The 21,153-nt window shown below is 28.4% G+C and overlaps 1 protein-coding gene across 2 annotated transcripts; it reads left to right on the top strand.

Moving 5' to 3' along the window:
* Nucleotides 1–384: 384 nt before the first annotated feature.
* LOC148227604 (uncharacterized) lies at nucleotides 385–20,970 on the top strand. Of its 2 annotated transcripts, none has more exons than XM_088201120.1 (5): nucleotides 385–552; nucleotides 17,209–17,304; nucleotides 17,386–17,505; nucleotides 17,573–17,740; nucleotides 18,333–20,970. In XM_088201120.1, exons 2-5 carry the CDS (start codon nucleotides 17,209–17,211, stop codon nucleotides 20,637–20,639), a joined length of 2,691 nt encoding a protein of 896 aa, XP_088057246.1. In that variant the 5' UTR covers nucleotides 385–552; the 3' UTR covers nucleotides 20,640–20,970. The 2 variants fall into 2 exon arrangements, with proteins under 2 accessions (XP_088057246.1, XP_088057247.1); XM_088201121.1 differs by lacking the exon at nucleotides 385–552 and adding an exon at nucleotides 13,730–13,846.
* The last annotated feature ends 183 nt before the right edge of the window (nucleotides 20,971–21,153 follow it).

The following is a 21,153-nucleotide window of genomic DNA, read 5'->3' as shown; positions in this document are numbered from 1 at the left end:
TCTGACGTCATTAGAGACGAACGCGAGATAATCACCTTATGTTTTCATCGCCGTGGGATAAGATTATCACCGTGGAAAATAGAAAATATAATAATTCACCTATCATTTTGCTCGAATAAAAAATCATAAAGATACAAAAGTATTTTCCGTTTCCGTTTTGAAACCGTTTGTTTTCTTTTTCGCTGGTTTCTAGACTATGTTTATTTTCCTACCAAATTGTATACTTATACTCGGCGATAAAATCAAAAATGTTTTGATGATTATTTTTCAATGTTAATGAATGAAAACGATCGCTTAGTTATGTAACATTCATAACATACGACGGTGATAATTGTCATAAATTAGTTCCAAAGATTAAGCAGTGCAGCGGCCTTCCGCTGCAGTGTAGTAGAGCAGTGCCCCTCCAACTTGTGGTGGCACAAACAAACGACTTAATGGTGAGACGAGGTGAAAAGTCGGCCCAGTCTTACGGGCGCTCTCGAATAGGGAACAGTGAATGTAGTGACAGTGGTGGTGTGTTCGAACGATTCATTTTCACTAAAAACAAACACGGTAGATATAGCAACTGCATTATATTATATTTAATAAACATTTATAGTGATTTAATCTGACGGACTCTTAACAATAATTGTGTATAAATAACATTTATATTGTAGTACTACATAAAATAAGTTGTTACCTTTTGATTTATGCTTTAATAGTAACATTGTGTCATCTCATCCTATAAAAGGCATTTTAAACTTACTTTTTTAATTGAGCATATAAATAAATATAATATCAATAATAATCAAATAATATATTATTTATTGCTGACTACAATAAATATTGTTTAATCATAATAAACTTATTGAATTAAACATAGATATTATACATAAAAATATCACATAAATAACAAATTTTTGTTTACTACAAAACAAATGCATATAATTGAATGTAGGGTTAATAATTAAGTTATACTAAAGTAACTGATATTGTATGGTTGTGTTATGTTTTTGTAAAAGACGTATTGATGATCGTACCATTAATATTCAGTAATTAATAATCCAATAATTTACTTATATTTATTGAAAAATCACTGGAATTAAAATAATATTTTAAGTATATTTTTATGAAAAAAAATTATTGTACTGAATAATTTATACTATTCATTTATCTAATTATGTTAAATAATTTATACTATTCATTTATCTATTTATTTAAAACTGTATTATTTATATAATACAGTTTTAAATAAAAATATATAATATATAACTTACTAACTTAATAATTATAAAAATACATATGGTACCTATGATATGTATAAGTTGAGCTTTTTAAAAAGCTCATCTGTATCATTTTCATCTGGTTTGGAGCATATTCTAATATAGTTGCATTTTATTTAATTCCTCATTTCTTTGTATTACACACTTAATTTTTTACTATGGATATTTCGCATGAATGAATAAACATCGGTTAATTATATTTGGCTACCTATTTCATTTCCGCGATAAACGTGCAAAATCGTTAATTTCCTCGAATCACGTCGATAAAATGTAAACAAATCCGCCATTACGCATTTATTCATGATTCGGATTCGCCATGACGTTCCGCTGAAAATCTATTTACCCACTGGACGCGTTTTGGTCGATTTTCAAATTTCGCGGTCAATCGCCAATTTCTCACGGTCGAAATTAGCGACCGTAATCCGGCTATGATCCCGCGCCGATGACAACCAGTGGCGTACCTATATTATATTATAAAATTAGGTTTGTAAGCTAAGAAAAGAAACGTACTACAAATGAGTTATACAATTCCCTATATCCACAGCACATATTGATGGTTAATTTTGGTAGTACTATTAAGGCGTTAAACTATTGTGCGCTAAATTACAAGCAACTTGTATATTTAAAAGATTGTTTTTTAAATTTGTATCATGTCTGAGGAATCAAAATTAATGATTATTATATAATTAAAGTTCAACTCGATCATTGCATAAAAGGCTTTCCTTGATTTTCCTTAACCCACGGATGAATATCGTGATAAATTTATTAGCTAGGTCGTACATTTACATATATTGATTGTAAGCAATAATAATATTTTAAAATTAATGAAATAAAACTCACTTATTTATATAATAGTGTCTCACTACTTAGTGGTTGCTGATTATGTTTACTTTATTGTAACGCATCGCGCTTACGCTTTACAATGAATACAAAAAAATAATTCAACTATATTGAAGCCAAGCATTTGTTGAGTTAGCTTTTATATTCATAACTACGTTGTTTCTTATTTATAATTCGTGTTTATATATTGCCAAAAGAATTCTGGCATAAAAAAAAATAGATCTTAAGGAGAATTATAGATTACCAATTTTTGTATATTTATTATACACACTTATATATGACATTCTTGCCTTTATTATTGATCAATTTATGTTGTTGTGAAATATATTTTTATCGCATGCTATAATATGATCGAAAAATCCACTTGTTACCTTTATTATTTGCTTACCTTGGTCCAGAACTTAAATTGCGGCTTGCTTCAACAAACGCATTGTAGATTGTTATCAAGCAAAGATGGACACCCAAAACTTTTCCCTTTATGGTGCGAAAAAAATCTGCACGCTGGCAATAGTAATTCTGTATTTGTGAATGTTGATAAAATAATTTTTTTGTTAACTTCGATAATTACATAATTAAATATGTAAGGGTATCGTAAAAATATATTAATTATAAATATTTTATTCGACACATTTATAGAAATATTTACATAATATGATGATATGTACACTAGGTATACATCACAGCAAAGGAAATGTTAGGAATCTTGTTCAAAGCATATTTTCTTTAGAACCACTATTGCATCGTAGGTTCTTTAAAAATTCCTACATTAAATACATTTTTCAGTTTATAATCAGTTTTTGCTGCTTTTTAGCCCGTTTTAAACTTCTTCGACTTTTCTAGTTCTATAGCCCAATTTGGAGCAACATTTATATAATAAAACCAAGTTCAGCGTAACTTAAATACAGACTGAATGATATCCATATGAACACAATAAAATTATGTTTTAATTTAAAAATGTAATTGCTTACAAAATTATAAATTAATAAAAAAAAAATCTTATTAATGTAATAAAACTTTATTTTGTCATAATTTTTTTCTATTGACATTGTATTATATAATAATCTTAGGCGTTTTAAATTTTAAAGCTTATAAGATATTTTTTAAATATTATATAATTCTTTCAGCTTATTATATAATAAAATATTATGAAAAAAATTATCTATGGTTTCAAGTATTTTACTTTACGAATTTTTTATTGGCATCATATTAAATAATTAGCTTAATGAAGAATAATTAATCAGTGATATTGGTAATATATGGACAGTTATTAATTATAAATTATCAGTAATTTTTGTCATAGCGATAATCGTATAATTTCATTTTTATGTAGATACTTATTAATACTTAGCTACGCATAATCTTTGTAAACAATTAACTGCGTAAGACGTGTATACACGTCAATCCAAAATGTTATTGCCGTTTGCGTGTATACTCGTGCAAAATAAAAAAATTGCATGAACTACAAAAACTTCAAATTTCAGTAAGAAGTAATAAAAATAGTTGTTTGTTAGTTTTATATTAACAACTCAACTGCTATGTATTTAATAAAAAAATACATGAATAACCATTTAATTTAATAACAGCATTTTCATTATAAAAAAGCAAAACCGAAAATGAATACTGACCATTTAATATAATTACTGACAGTTTAACAATTGACTATTTAGCTACTGACCATTTATTTAAATTACTGACTAAATAAAAAATACATATACGCCTTTTTAACATACGTTTTTGATTCATGTTTTTTCTTGCATAATATTGCTTGGAGACATAGAAAGATGAACATATGATCTACTGATGTGCCATTTGATTTCTAATTGTATTCTATCGTCTTCATTTCGCGTATGATTTTTACGAGTTATTGTTTGTTTGTTTTACTCCAAATTGTTGCATTTTGAGCCTTATCGTTAAAACCCATCAGATAATGCTACATATAAAAACCAGTTCCATTCCCTCATCTTTTTCTTTGTCTTTCGCGTCAAACATAATAACTGACCTCGTTACTTCAAAGCATATATAATATGTATGTAGTATAACTGAAAACATTACATTTTGATACATAGAAAGAGCATGCATTGTAAGTATAAATTTGTAAGCATTGCCTGTAAATCATAAATAGCAATTTCACAATGAAAGCGTTATCCTCTTCTTTTTTTAAGATAGTTACTATATAATTTATAAAGCTGCAATTTTCACCTCTATTGCATTTAAATACATTGCAGAGGTTATAAGATCGCTTTGATAATGGCGTGAATTAACTATCACGTATGTCAAAAATATGTTTTTGAACTAACTACTAAAACTACTTCTAGCTGTTTTGCTAGTAAATATAAAAAAAAATATTATTTAAAGTTTTCTTGAAATGATAATCTTTCGAGAATGATTACTAGAAAGTCTAAATATTTATGAAAAACATATTCATTGTGAGCCATTTTAATCCATAATATTAAGAAAAATCAAGGGCACAAGGTCCGAAATACATTCCCCTACGCCACTGATGACAATTCAATTCGCCCCTTCCGGCGCTGTTTATCTTGCCGACGACACATTCGCCCGAGATTAGAAAACGACGGTGAACTTTTCACCGGATGCGATCAAGAGAAAAATTTCAAGGTCAAAATGGATTTTGTTATTTTCATATTCGCGTGTAAACGCAGACGTCCGCTGTGGAATAGTCGGAATTATTGATAATCACGGTGCGGAGGATATGGCCGCGGATTAGAGTGTTACGGTTCGATGAGGTTTGATTTAAATAAAAATCAATCTTTTGACAGTTGACGTTCGAATGGTGTGTTGCCATAAGCGCTTTACGGTGTTAAACTGTATTGGAATAAATTAATTTATATTATATTAACAAAGTAAACCGGGGAAAATAATTGGTGACGCTGTTAAGGAAACCTATTATGTTTATAATAAAAATGTACTATTAATTGTGGAGAAAGCAAAAAATGATTTTAATGTTAATATGAAATTATGACCATAACATAAATCTGTGGTATAGAATTTAAACTTACAAAACTATAAGTCGATATTTTTAGTTTCTGATATACGACATTTGCTGGTCTGAAGGACCAGCGAAACACTTCGCTTTCCATATAACTTATGCCGGATAATTTCTTGCTCCCGTTGGTGCAAGTGCTACTTGGCCATAACAATATTTTTATTAAACATCTAATTTTTATTTTAAAAATATTACCAATTTCAAGTATTGAAGATGTTGGGTTTGATTAAAGATAATTAAAATTTCCCCCCTCATATATTTGGCAAAATCTGTAATGTTGTCAGATATTGACAAATATATAAATATATTATTTTATTGATTAATATTAATATACTAAATATCGATACTACTAGGTTGTTAATAAGTTTGCATTACGCCCTCATAATCTCACGCTTTGCGCTCTTAATACATTTTACAAAGTGCACATAACTAATCATTACTAAACTGAATTACCGTATTTTCTTGAATATATATTAAAATTTTACACCAGCAAGTATTCAAGGCCGGTTTCTATGTTTAAATTATGTAATGGTAATGAATAATCAGAATGCGAATGAATAAGTTAGAGCGAATAAACATATGATACATGTTTTTGTGTATTTAAAAGATACACCAATACGGGTTCTGTTTTATTATAGAGAAGTTAATTTATCTAAAAATATTATAATTATATTAAAGAGAGCAATAAAATGGGATACTCGTCTTCTTTCTCCTCGCTTTTAATTGGTTCATTACCTTCCTTTCTGTCAATAAAGTTACCTATTTCTATGAAGTGAAACTCTGTGCTGTTAAATAAAATAATATTATATTATATTATATACTTTATATACTGTACTATAATAAATTCTAAAGTACTAAAGTTGTATTTATAACGTATCAATTTTACAGGATTTTTATTGTGGCAGGCTTATATTTATAAGCACCATGTTCAATATTCTAATAATTTATTATCATATTAATGAAACTATTACTAAATAGTTCTAATTCATTTTTGCCTCACGTTATTTTTACAAATTAAATTTTTATCTTTTTCGAATGAAACATAACGTGAGAGTTATCTTAACTTTTAGTGACCATAGTGTAACCTGCAATTTCACCCAACAGTGGAGTTTATTGATTTTCACTCTTTTGTACATACATATATTCACTTAAACATAAACAAACATTACATTTAGATTGCCTCTCTAGTGTTTATGCTTTCGTTTTTTCTTTAAAATATTATATAAAACAAAATAAAATTTCTAATTTTTAAGCATAATTAAAAATTCATGTAAATTCAGATCATTCCATATATTGACATACTAAACAAACTTTTCATATGAACATTACAACATGTGTTTACTTTTTTATTATACATATTATATTTACACTGGAAGTAGCATACATCAAACGTTATTTAAAAATATTAAATATAGCTATTTCCTGCTTTTAATGAAGTGCTGTTATCATGCAAAGAAAAGTTAGTGAACATTTCCCGTAGATTCTGCATTTACATGCACATGTGCAAATATAATTATCTTGCTGCGTTGCATTACATACATAAAAAACCTCTCGTATATTCAGGAAATTGATTATCATTGATTCAGAACAAAGCATCCGCAATAATCATACGTTAGTCTAATTAGAAGATTATTACTTTGATTCTAATCTTGCGCTGATCACAACATTTATAATGATAGATAGCGTTGTTGTTAATGAAACAGACGCGCTCACGCACAGGTGCGTAATTCTTGTATGCGGCATTTAATTGGCATGAATGGCTTCTCGGCAATGTCAAGAGTAGATGGTATGATGAAAAAGTGGTTCGGACTGGGAGTGCAATTTTTTTCCTTTTACAAAACAAATTTCACTTTCGATCAACGAGCGAGCTACGCCACAAAGGCAAAAGTAATGACATGTGTGTACACACTCTTATAAATAGTTTAAAGTAAAAACTGTATTAAAATTTTCCTTTCGTTTTAATTAACGGCCGGTGTGGCGTAACTGTTAAAATAAAAATTGTGTTATATATAAAATGAAGCTATGTATAAAAAAGACTCCTTTTCTTTTCTGTCTATTTTAATTAATGATGCCAACATTATATAATTGTAGATTAATATACATTTCACTCGTAATTTTGATTTATTAGTCAAGTTAAATGGAGCTTCATTTTGTTAATGAAATTTATGCGTGTTAATGCTAAAATTGTAATAAAAAAACTATGGGAAATTGTTGTTGAATGGGACAATTTATAGAATAAATTATTAATTAAAAAGCAGTAAACATTTGCATGTAAAATTTGTTTAATGAATATAAATAGTGCATGATAAAAAATATTTGGAAGTAATTATTTTAAATCAATCTAATCATATTAGAAAATGATATGTATTAACTTTTATTATGTTATTTAAATCTGTTATAATAGTGTTTTAATGATACTACTTTGCTTCTAAAAGCTCGATTGTTAGTATCAAGGAAAATGGCAATGAAATATTCAATACAAAAATTATGCTACTTAATAATTTAAACATACTTTTTTTTGGAAATCAAGCTGTATTTTTTATGTATCAAGTACAAAGTTTTTATATAAATTATTTTTATTTTTTTCTATTGGGCATACAATTTGTACAATAATACGTGGATGTTCCTGCCGCAGTGCTCTGCGTCGTGTAGTCTCCAAGTCGTTTCAAAGTTTGGTTTATCTGACGCTTGCTTAACCTCGCGAGCCTCTAAAGCTCGTCTTCGTCGATTCGGCATAGCTCTGCTTAGTACTAATATAATTGAACTCTCGTTTATTCCAAGTCAAAAGCGAAGCGGTAGTTCTAGATAAAGTTTCTGACTGAAATGCCTGAGGCATTCTGGCTTATATATTTATTATCAGAGGAAATCCAATATACAACAAAACACTAGAAATTAAGTAAAATCTAACTTTTCTTGCAGAACCAAATTATTTGTTATTGTTTAATACTGATGTTGCAAGACCATATCTATGTAAAAATAATTCGACAACCGCTAAAATGGCGTCATCGTTATATAGAATATAAAGTCCATACTTCAGTACCCGTTTTAGTGCATTTATTAGTCGGAGATATGCAACGACCTTTTAGTGCCTTTGTTCAAGTACGGTTCTGCTTTTTTTATGAAGGTGGTTTTGAAACTGTTAATGGATACCGTTTAATCGATGTCCATTAACGATGAAGAAACTTACGGGACACAAATAAATCAATTAGTTATTCATAAATTTTCGGTTAAGTTCGTTTCAAAATGGTGGCTATTAAGAAATGTAACTCATGTAAAGGAATTAAAATAATTTAATTTATATGGTATTTAGGAACATAAAAACTGAGTTTATTTGTAGTTTTAATCATATTTACATAAAACTGGTTATAAATATAGATCTTGTTAGCATCACGGCTAAGTTCGTTAGCTAGTCTAATTTGCCATATCATTTAATAAAAATTGTGCATTAAATATATATATCTATGTTTAACAAAAACTTTTAGATTGAGCAACATTTTATTTTTAGTGTGCACTAAATCGAATGATTTGTGCATTATAATATTAAAAAATGAGCATTAAATTATGTTAATACTATTGGAAATATAATTTCAATGAAACCTAATGAAAATTCTAAAACTAATTAAGAAATATCAATATTTAATAATTATAATATAAAAAATATAGTATATATTATTATTTCAAAAAAAATTGTTGCATACTACAAATACAAAATTTCGCAATTTTTTTATTGCTCATTTTTTAATATGATAATGCATAAATAATTCGTTTCAGTGAACCCTATAGATAAAATATTCTTTATTGAATAAAGATATACATATTTATTTATTGCTTACTTTTTAATATTTTAATGCGCAAATCATTCGTTTTAGTGCACACTACAAATAAAATGTTGCTTAATGGTAATATATGTGATCAATTATAAATATCTAGTGCTAAATAACTCTTACTTAAATAAAAATAAAGAACTATGCTCTAAAAATTATATTTCAAAAATGAGTGCCCAAATAAAATGTTTTTGGAAAAGAGATCTCAATGAGGATTATGTGTAAGAATCCTTTAATTTTACTTCGGAATTTTATTTGAAACACAATCCTATAAATTAATGCCTAATAAATGTAGTCATGATTATCTATACAATTTACCATAATTTTTAATGGTTTAAATAAAAATATAGGATTCTAAAGATAAATAAAAAAAACAGGATCACAAAAACATTCTACTGGCAATTAAAAATTACTCATTGACATTGAAAATGTTTATTAAAGTTTATATATTTTTTTTTTTAGAAAAATTCATTGGTGCTTTAAGTCTCGACAAAAAATCTGTGAATATCTATTTGTAAATTAGATTGTATGGAGTGATCAAAATAAATGTCAATACATAAAATCTGTCTATTTCAATTTTTATTTTCTTAGGTTCAAAAGGAATTAAAAAAAATATTTAGACACATTTTCATAATTTTAAATAAATAGTAGTGTATTTATTTATTTTATAAATAATAATTTTAAAATAGGTTATTGCCCTCCATATTATATCTATAAAAAATATCTTTTAAAATTTCGCCTAAATTAGTCGGCGGTTGTTAAAATATTTAAAAAGTGTTTAATAATATTCCCTAATATTTTTATGATAAAAAATATATAAAAAGCTTTAGTAGGATTTATCTTTAATTTCTTTAGATTAAAATGTATTAAAAAAATACATAATCCATTACATTGCTGAAGTTTAAATTTAATATAATTGCGCTTAATTCTAATATAAAAAAATAAGTACAAAATTACTTATTAATTCACCATATTATTAATAAATACTCTCCATTTTAATTTATTACATTAAAATTCTTCATATAACTATACTAACCCATTACATATAATTTGTTTACCTTTTTTGCCCAATCAACAACGAGGGTCATTATCAATACAATTTTTCATGTCGAGTTCAATGCCACTTTCTACGGTGGGAACTTCCTCTCTTGTTTATACACATATTTTTTATCTACCGCATTTAACTGCTGATCAATTAGGCGCCATCGAAATTGTGTAATTAACGCCTATTTGGGTGTGCGTGTTTTTTTTCTTAATTTTTATTTAATTTCATCGGTCGTATCATTTTTTTCGCACGTACCCACGTGAAAGTGCATTTGGGCTGGGTCTTTTGAGACACTCACTTTTTATTTTCTCTATAGTACATACATATAACACGGCTGATGAATAAGGCATTGTTTTGGTAACGTTTCGGGAAAATTAAGACCTCGAAACGGCGCATTGTTTCCCAGCTGGTTCACTGCGATAAGGAACCGACTTGAGTAATTGCTTCAGATTTTTATTTCCCTAATTAATTTAACCAGCCTGTATTGTACGTGTGTAAAAAAGGCGATTAATTCAATTTTATAGTGTGATTGTGAATTTTATGAAATTATATAGTGTAGGAGCTTTCGCTTGTATCATGTTATAGCTTGATAGGAAATCCGGCTGAAAAAATTGTGTGAAAAAGATCACTCGAATACAATGAAAACATGACTTTAAATGTGTATTGTGACGATGGAATTGTTCCGGTGCGTCTTTGTCTTGATTTATATAATATATACACAATAATCTGTATAAATTTCTTCAATCAAGAAGATAAATCTAAATATGATATCAAACATTAAAAAATATTAATGAAAAAATATTTTAAATAAACCAAAACTTGATATTCTAAAATATTTTTTTTTATAATCAGTAAATATATTTAAAGTATTATTTTTTAACTTCTATATACATAAATATTATTTTACATACTAAATCTGTGCATGTATAATGCATAATACATATTTATAGGCCATAAAATATATATCGTATTCAATAGATTGCTAATTAAAATTGCTATAAAAATTACTCAATAATAGTAATAACTACTGAGTTAATGTACATAAATTAGTAATATTAATTAATATCAATAAGTATTGCAAAATGATTGCTAACAAATTTGCTCAATCTACAGCTTTAAACCAAATAAAATAATATAGTTTAAAAAATCCTCAGATGATCTCTAAATTGCTTTCACTTTTATGAACCTATTAAAATATAATCGTTAACATCTTAAGGTTGTACAACAAAATCATAAATAAAATATACAATAACTTTCTTTAAATTGCATTGCAAAAATTATCAAATTGTTTTTTTATCGACAATTACTATATGAAAAGCACAATGAACTTCGATTGTCAATGAACTTGACTATCATCATTACATTTTTTAATTCATCAACATTGTGGCTATTATATAGCGAGCGATGAAAAGCGCGATGTGTTTTGCGGTCGACAGAATGGCGATGTGTTATTATTTCTTAAAAACAAATTTAAGAACGAAAGTGAAAGATCGCAATCTTAGAAAATATATACATACACACCCATACATACCAGGTAGTGGATAGATAAATTACCTACAGAGAAAATTGCTATAATATAGATGTATAATATGTAGTACGCCCATGTATCATTGCTTCGATAATTAAGCTCAGTGCGTTTTGTTACTATAGGAGTTAAATTAATCGTTTTACTATCAGATAGTTATTTAAAAAGCGTTTACTAATGTAAGCTTGAGCTTGTCTAAGCTAATGCATCTTAAGATATCTTGTTTAATGATGCTCATAATTCATTATACAAAAAAGTTGTTCTATGCATTTATATATAATGTTATTAAGAATTATTTATTTAATTTAATTTAAGTCTAAAGTTATACTTAACGCTACAATAGATTAAGAATTATTTTGTAAATTATTGTTAGACACAATTTATAGGCAAATACTAATATTATATTATACAATGACGAAACACAACGACCGATATTGATTCTATGGGATTGATTCACATAGCGTGTATAAAGCGTATTTTTTTTAGTTTTCAAATGTATATTTTATGATAAAATACGGTTACACTTTCTTGTTTTTAGGTTCTTTTGGTGTTTTGGCTCGCTTGGAAATATCATCTGCGTTTTCGGCAGCTTCCTTCTTAGCACTTTTTCAATGACCATTTATTTAAATTATTGCCAGTTCAACAAATTTACTGTCTAAAATCAAACAAAATAACTAAATCATTAAATTTAACCATTTAATATTATATCTAGATTCTGGTAGTATATATTATTTTGGAACAAATAAACTTTCTAATGAAATGGTTAGTATTATTATTAATATATGATCAGTAACTTTTATACAAACGGGCAGTAAAGTTCGTATTGCAGCTAATAAGCGGTCATACTAACAATCTATACAAATGTACTAAACTATCATAGATCATTATTTGGCTCTTTTCTGTTTCTAGTCGAATCGTGAATCAGTTTCGGTTTCTTATCTGATAAAAAAATATGATTTTTTATACGCTAAAAATTAATTTGTAAAATAGCAATAGTTAATTCAATGAGTTATGAGTTACAGTGATAAATATGTAAGGCTTCGAGCGCAAGGGGAGCAATTATGAGCGCAAAGCGCAAAACAGCCACCACAACATCTAGTATGATACAAATAATACTGTAAATGTAAAGCTTACCATCAACTTTCCATCGGATTATGTTGCGTATTTTTACAGCGGAAGTCAGTAAATATTTTGTTGTATAATGATGATGAGCGATCGCATGCTTTTTGATGCCATTTTAATATTATCACCTATTTCTTACACAGTTTTGCTATTATATTAGTTCTGGCGGTAACTAACGATTTTAAAAAATAATAATAGGAAAATAAAAAAGTAAAGTCTATCCTGAAGATTTTATTTTGAAATTAGCTACCACCCAATATTTATTTTTCAAGGTATTCACTATAAAACATATTCAAATATTAGTATTTCGGTAGTTTAAAAACCTAATCACGTAATACTATGCTTTGATTTCTAAACTTAACAACACAATAAAATACATAAGACCATATAAAAAATAAGTACAGATAGTAATATTTATTTTATATATAAAAGGTCTTAAAAAATAAAATTCATTGAAAGTCCTTTAATATAAACTTTCCTCACTAAGAATTTTCGGCGTAGCGTCTATTTAATTGGGCACTTTTTAAAGTACCTAAATGACAGTTCCGACAATCCGTCAATGCTCGGTGACTTTCAGCTGCGAGATTTAGAGTCTAAAGAGACGCTATCGCGTCCCTTATTCTTGCCTGTTACGGTGCTTGAAAATTATTCTATTGCACGAGCCATCCAGCTTCTCAATGAGCTTGTAATGGCGTTTTCGGCGATAATAATGAGGAGTTTGAAAAAATATGCGGAATCGCGCTTATTTATTTTACGTGTGCACCATATTTTTTTTAAATATTTAATGGTATATATTTTTTTATTTTGGCCATAATGACGAATTTGGGATATCTGTCAAGTAATAATGGAAAAATTTGTAACAAAAAATAAAAATATAGATGTTATTAATCTATTTTTTACAACCTACAATCCCAATTTTTTCTATCGACTATTGACTAAATTATTTAAAATACATCAGTCATTTTAATATTTTCATTTCATTAAGATTCATAGTATTTCATTAAATGACAGTTTTATGGTCAAATTCAAGAGTGTTTAGTCCACATTAAAAACAATAAAATCATGCCTTCGCAATGGAAACACTTTTTATAACAATATTACGACTTAAAATAAGCGAGAATCAAATAAAGCACATCTAAACCGAATTTGCCTAATAGGAGAGCGCAAAAAACAATTATACCTTCTCAGAAGATAAAATCCACATCACAGAGACCAGTTGGCTTAGTTTGTATATTGAATTAAAAAAAAATATATATTTCCCATCAAAAATGATATCGTTTTTAACACATAATTTTTAAAGCATAATTCTTTATTTTCATTACAGTAAGAGTTATTTGGTAAAAGATGTCCATTTCTGATTACATATATTAAATTGAGCAACATTTTATTTGTAGTGTACACTAAAACGAATAATTTGCGCATTAAAATATTAAAAATTAAGCAATTTTTAATATTGATACGGTCATTTTTCTAAGAAGCACATTATTAGATTATCGTCTATCACTGTATTTGTTTATTCTTAAAGATTTTGCAATAGAAATGTGATGTGACATTTAACTTTAAATTCTACGATTTCGATTAAGAAAAGTGCAGTAGAAAAATCTCTTTAAATAATTATTTCTTTTCAATAAATTTTCTGGCTAACGGTTTTCATTTCTTTTATCTAAATATTGACGTTTTAACTGTAACTAATTTATTCTTATAAAGGATTATTTATGATACAATGTATTAATACAAAAAACACAATCATTATATTCAATTCTTACATATAATAACAAATTTACTACATTTTACAATGTAATACACATGATTGAAAAATAACCTGGATAAATTACAGTTAAGGGTTAAAAATTTAGCTTAAGTTTATACAATTGGTTCTTATTCTAATGTATTAAAATAAATTAAGGCGTGTTAGTTTAATATGGTAATTTGATGCAATTTACATGTGATACGTATACAGTGATAGAATGTCGCGTCTAGCAGAGTAGTTAACACAGAAATCTGGAAACTAATCTGACGTACTTCCTTTCTCTCATCTCCGATCCGTTTCCTGTTTGGATTTAGGCCAATGAAAGTGTATCATGGAATACCACAGTACCTTTTGTGGGCGATTTATGATAATCAATATTTTAATACGATATGATGCACAAAATAAAATTGGTTTAAGAAAAGTTATTTAAAATTAATTTTGTGCAAATTAAATACATTTGTCAAGTAACCAGTGTTTCTGAAACATTTACATTAAAAATTCGAAGTGATGTTTGAATTTTATATATTTTTATATAATATATACCCCCAGATTACTAATTTGGTTTTATATTAATATAACTTTAATTAGACGCCTTATGTGAAATCTCAATAAAGCCTTACGACCTTGTTGATCTCGTAATGTGCACTGCTCTCTATTTCTCGCATCTGCTTCTTTTGCTGACTAGATCTTGAACCACAACTATGTATTATATCCATAAGCATATGACATCTAACTGGACAGTTCATTCACTATAAAGAAAACACTAGAAGCATTCCAAGAGTATTTATGTTTAAAAAAGACTTTCTATACATATTTTATTTTCCCTGAAATCTTATTTACATATTAAATTATAAACAAACAGAATGTAATAAATTACATATTTATTTAATTATGTGTTTTAGTTATACAATTATTTGCAATCGATGCAACCGATATATTTCGCTGATATTTAATGGAAGTTGGTGTAATCTTTGATTTCATTTAATTGTAAATTGTCATTATAGCAATAGAAAAAAATAAACACTATCCTTCCTTATTCCTGTTTTGAAATGACATTTTAGAATTCAGATCTATTAAATAATCAAGTGTATATTTCTTGATGACAACGACTTCCTTTCGATAGTTTCTTAATTGCATTTGAAAACGACATATCGTCAGTGAAGGAAAACGGAAAGAAAATTGTTCTATATTTATTTTCCGTCATTGCGATTGATGGGTAGATATCGAACGATTATGCAGTTTACTCAATACTTAGTATTAAGTCGTATTGTTGCATAACACTAGTTAACTAGGATATAATACTTGTATGTGAACACATGTAATATCTTTGATGAGATAAATAACTTTATATTAGCTAAAGTAATTATAAAATCTGGTTGAAAGCAAAGTTAAAATGCTTTCTATCAGAAATAAGTTATTTCTTAACTATAAAATACATATATATAATATATTTCCTATGATGTATTAACTCCGTTCCAGGATATACAATACATCTAAAAACAATATACAAATATTTGAAGAAAAAAACGCTTTAAATTAACTACATGTTAAAAAATACAGCAGAAAATATGTTGGTTAAAGCAACAAGAAATATTAGTACATTTAGACATTTAGTTGAAAATAAATTTGCTATTATCGATAATGGAACCCCTAATTAATGGCAATACCCAAATATTGCACATGTTTCTAGGACAACTAACAGGTACTAAAAAATAGTACTTCAAATTTTATATTGATTTTTAGTAACAATCGTTGAATCCTGATCAACATTGAAATATTGTTCTCAGCGAAGTATGTAGTTTATAAGTCGTGTTGAAGATCTAGTTATATTCTTGAAAATTGGGCTGAACCGTATCAAATGGTCGAAGTAAAAGCTGCTGCTTTTCTCGAGCTTCTAACGGTCATATATGTCGATTCGGCTAAGCTCTGTTTGGTGCGAGCTTGCCAGTTTTTATTATTTTTATAAGTCAGAAGTGAAGTGTTACTACTGAATGAAGACCTAATGGAAGTTCTTCGTGGAAGTATGGTAGTGTTTTGTCTTAGATATCCTTGAGAAATGGGGGACACTTTGATTTTTTAAATACAAATCTTATCAGACTTTTTTGTAATGGCGTGACGTATGGCGTACATTTAAAATAGTCTAAATAATTGAAGTGATCCAAAATTATTTTGTACATTTATTATTTATACAGTGTACCTAGTTGTTCTATTTGAAATTCCATATTGTTAGCTAAATTGTCTTAAAATGTAAATGAAATTGATTAAATATAATCATTACTGTAAAAAATGGCAAATTAATTAATGATTTATCTATATGATTTTATACCTTATGTTGGGAAAAATTACAATCTGAAGTTTAGCTTTTGATTCTAAAATTCTCTTCTATATTTTAATATAGACATCTATGAACATAGAGAGATATTAAAATAGGGAATCAGCTTAGCCAAGCTTAAAACCATTTATAATATATTAATTACTTCTTTCACAGCTAACTTCATGCGTTACACACATAACTATGTTTTTTTAAATTTAATATTTTGGCGATGGATGGGTAACGGGTGGCAACTAGACACAAATTGAGCCGTTGCAGTAGTATTTTATTAAATATTAATGTGGTTTATATAGTATTACGTCCCTAGTATACTGATAATAAAATTAGCTTTACTAAGCTTGTAAACTAAACCAAAAAGAATATTAAAAATATAATATGGCATATTGCTGATTGTTTTTATATATATAATATTTTTTGGTAAAAATCTGCATTCTAAACGTACATGTATATTAAAATATAGTAAATAATGTCAGATCTATCTATAACTTTTATTATGATACACAGATGCTGCTCAGACAGTTTCTACTGTTTGGTCTATTACAAATAGCCTGGACAACAAAACCCCCTGGATACATAGAAAAACCTAAAATACATGATCCCGTAAGTACTAAAAGCTATACTACATATTATACATAATACAAATATCAATTGTAATACAAAAAAATATTTATTTCATTTCAGAATCCTCCAAAATATGATTTTGGCTATAAGATCGATGACGGGGCTGGTAACAATCAAGAGCATTACGAGCAGAGAGACGGCGAGCACACACAAGGGCATTACTATGTGAACTTACCAAAAGTAACTGTAATTAATTTATTATGTTTAAATTGAATGATGATTTAATTCTTTTTAATTTGACTATTAGGAATCTTCTAATCAAGAAGTTGAATATGTAGCCGACGATTGGGGATTTCATCCGCTCGTCAAATACAGTTCTAGTACTGATCACGGTTCTTCCAGTACTCAGTTGGCTTTGGGAGAAGAAGCTGTTAAAAGATTGCACGAACAAGTTGCAAGCGCGCCATTAAAAAAGGTTTTAATTATTAGTTTTTATATTTTTATTTTTAAGGTGGCGTCTTGAATCAGTAGTAAGAACAAAAACATGGCACATTTGATCAATTTTGATAATTGTAATTATTCATAATTAATAAAATATGTCACTGATTTACAGACTTTTAATTCAGTCTGGTGTCACACTACTTAGTAATTGTTGATTGTGTTTACCCTGCTTTAACGCATTGGGCTATCGCCTATCATGTTGCAATGGAAGATTTACAATAAATAAATAAATATTAGTTCATTGGCTTCACAACTAGATGCAGTTTTAATGAATCTAAATTCCTTAGCAGCATTATATGACTACCAACTATTGTGCTGTGTAATCTATTTAAAGTACTAGTAGGTTTTATTTCTTCTTTTATCTATTGAATTAAGTATATGTGCTTAATATTATCAAGGATAAAATAACGATAATTATGTAACCTATCCATGTACCTATTTACACAATATTCCTTAAAAAAAAGATATTTTTTTAAAATAGTAATACTTTTAGAAAAGGATAGTAAAGCCATTTATAATGTGTTATTATGTTGAAATTGTATTAAAAATGACTTATTAATTTTCAGAATGATGCTCAATTTGTATCGGTATCGACAGGATCAACAGTACCATATGTAACTACTAGAGATGATATTAAAAAACTTCAAATATCACCTACTCCATCTTTTCTCTCAACGCAGCCGAACAACATAATAATCAATCATATTCCAACGTCAACTTTTAAGCCGACATTGCCGAACATCAACGATTTCGGATTGAAGATTAGCTCAAACAAAAAGTTGAATAATCCACGTCCTCACATATCATCAACAACTCCTTTGCCACCAATCCATGTACATAAACAAGAAGAATATTCCAAATTGGTCGCATCTACAAAAGATTTAGTATCTAATGATGATTTATTGAAGATCAACGGTGCAGCGGAGTTTTACACTTACGAAAACGATCAAATCCACCAAGATCAACCTGCGAGGAATTATTATAATGTAGGTTCGTCTTTCAAAAGACCAGTAGGTGCTGGTATTGTATCCATTGAACATAATACGCACAACTTTGCAACTCCGATAGTTGTGGCCGATATCAATCCGACGACAGAAACTGAATATTCAACAACTCAATCGCCTCACGAAGAAAGATCTAAAGTTAGTCAGAAGTTTTTAGCTCCGCTAACAGCCGGAGTTCAATTGGTAAACGCAAACAAAGTCAGCTTCTTGGATAGCTCAAACAATATACAAACGTCGACTGTTAAGTATTACGAAGAAGATAATTATAACGAAGGTAAAACGGAAGTGGAATTGATCAAATCTATTCCATATGAAATGAATTTTAAGAATTCGACTCATGAATCGGAAGAAGAGCAAATAAACGATATTCATAGTAATGTTATGGCACACCCTTTACAGCAAATTTTGTTATTAGACTCACAACAACAATATGTTCAATCTCCACAATTAGAGCAGAACGGCGGTAACTATTATATTGTACAACATCCTGTATTGATAAATCAACATGCACAGAATGTTGCAAACGTTCAACAAGATGAATCACATCAACAAAATCAATACGTGATCCATACTGAAAATGTACATCAATCAACGCAAGAATTAGTATCTCATAATGAACCGAATGAATATAGTAATATAGTAAATCATTATTCTAATCAACCTCAACCTCAACAGCAAGAGTATATAAATGTGAATCCATACGATCAATCTGGACAGGTTGTGTATTATCAATCTGAAGGGCAACATAATGAACATGTTGAGCATCATCAGCATCAAGAGCATACTTTAAATTATCAAATATCTAAGCCGACGACCGTTCAACATTTTATTCATCATCCTACTGAACAAGTTTCATATGCAAGTTCAACTCCAATTCCATCACATATTGAAAAACATATACCTTATCCCGTACAAGTCGAAAAAATAGTCGAAAAACCAGTCGAAGTCATCAAATACATTGATAAGCCGTATCCGGTCGAAGTGAAGCAACGAGTACAAGTACCAATTCACATTCATCACCCTTATCCGGTAGATAGAGTGGTCGAGAAAAACGTGCCATATCCAGTGACTGTCGAAAAGATTGTTGAGAAAGAGGTGCCAGTCGAAGTCAAAGTACCGTATCCGGTCGAAAGGATCGTGGAGAAGATAGTAGAGAAGATAGTAGAGAAACCAGTGCACATAACACAATTCGTCGATAAACCTTATCCGGTCGAAAAACGTATACCTTATCCCGTTCAAGTGGAGAAGATAATCGAAAAGAAAGTACCAGTGCCGATAGAAGTACAAGTTCCGATTCAAGTCGAAGTACCGCAGTTGGTTCCATATCCAGTTGAAAAAATCATCAAACAACCGATTCATATACCGTATCCAGTAGAAAAACCAGTGCCTTATAAAGTAGCAGAACCATATTTCATAGAGACGAATAACCTCAGACCGCAAGATATAAATGTTTATTCAGCGAATCAATGGCTACAGTACGGATGGCCGTCCACAATCAATTACAATGCAGGATATCAACAAGATGTAAATCAGCATCAACAAGCACCAGCGAAATACCCAAAATATGTAGATTCATACTATAGAAAACCGACTTCATCATATTCTGATAATAAAGCCGAAGGTAATCATTGGATGCCAACATACGGAGGTCACAGTTCTAAAAATTTAGACTATTATGTCGGACCTGCTCCGTTGAAGGACGCTTACAGTTCGTGGAACGTTAACCAAGCTCCAATCAACGATAATAATTTAAAATATAGAAGATCAGATCGGGCGGAGAAAGGAATCAGGCTTGAATACGGTTTTAAGCCACCACTGATACCGAGTATTGAAATCGATTTACTAGGACGTCCGATCAACAGAAGCTGATAGTAGAAAAGCATTTGATTTAGACGTTAATTTATTGATAAAAAAATAGTCAACACAAATGACAATAATTTGTAAATATATTTTGTATGTTATTATGTTTTAGAAAGCCCAATGTGTATATATACTTAATCAGGGTATATTTTGTTGTATATTTCATGCTTCTTTTTATTATAGTCAATATGCATGATTTTTAGTTTATTATTGAAAGATATGCACTTTCTGAGTTTGTTTGTATTATATTTATGCCATAATAAAATATATACTGTATAAAGACTCAGGGTGATTAGTTTTAAGTTGTTGATGTATAATAAAGCATAAGTTACCCAAATAACACATCTGTTTTATTTACTCCCATGTATTAAATGTGTATTGATATACATTGATATAACTAATATTGAATTGAATAAATTGCTTTAGTCAGTTTGTAGCTTATTATATTATAAATTATTACTTCAAACTAATAGTTGGTTTGAAGCATGTATATAAAAATATTTGGTAATTATTATATTATAAA

The sequence above is a fragment of the Plectrocnemia conspersa genome, unplaced genomic scaffold (genome assembly GCF_051122295.1).
Source record: "Plectrocnemia conspersa isolate PC_06_02 unplaced genomic scaffold, ASM5112229v1 ptg000013l, whole genome shotgun sequence".
NCBI classification, from domain to species: domain Eukaryota; kingdom Metazoa; phylum Arthropoda; class Insecta; order Trichoptera; family Polycentropodidae; genus Plectrocnemia; species Plectrocnemia conspersa.
This window is presented reverse-complemented; position numbering and strand designations above follow the sequence as displayed.

Excerpts from the sequence above, each read along its gene's own strand:
- LOC148227604 (XM_088201120.1), top strand. The coding sequence starts at position 17,209 with ATGCTGCTCAGACAGTTTCTACTGTTTGGTCTATTACAAATAGCCTGG. Across the intron at positions 17,506-17,572 it reads ACTATGTGAACTTACCAAAA|GAATCTTCTAATCAAGAAGT; the intron begins GTAACTGTAATT and ends TTTGACTATTAG. Across the intron at positions 17,741-18,332 it reads CAAGCGCGCCATTAAAAAAG|AATGATGCTCAATTTGTATC; the intron begins GTTTTAATTATT and ends ATTAATTTTCAG.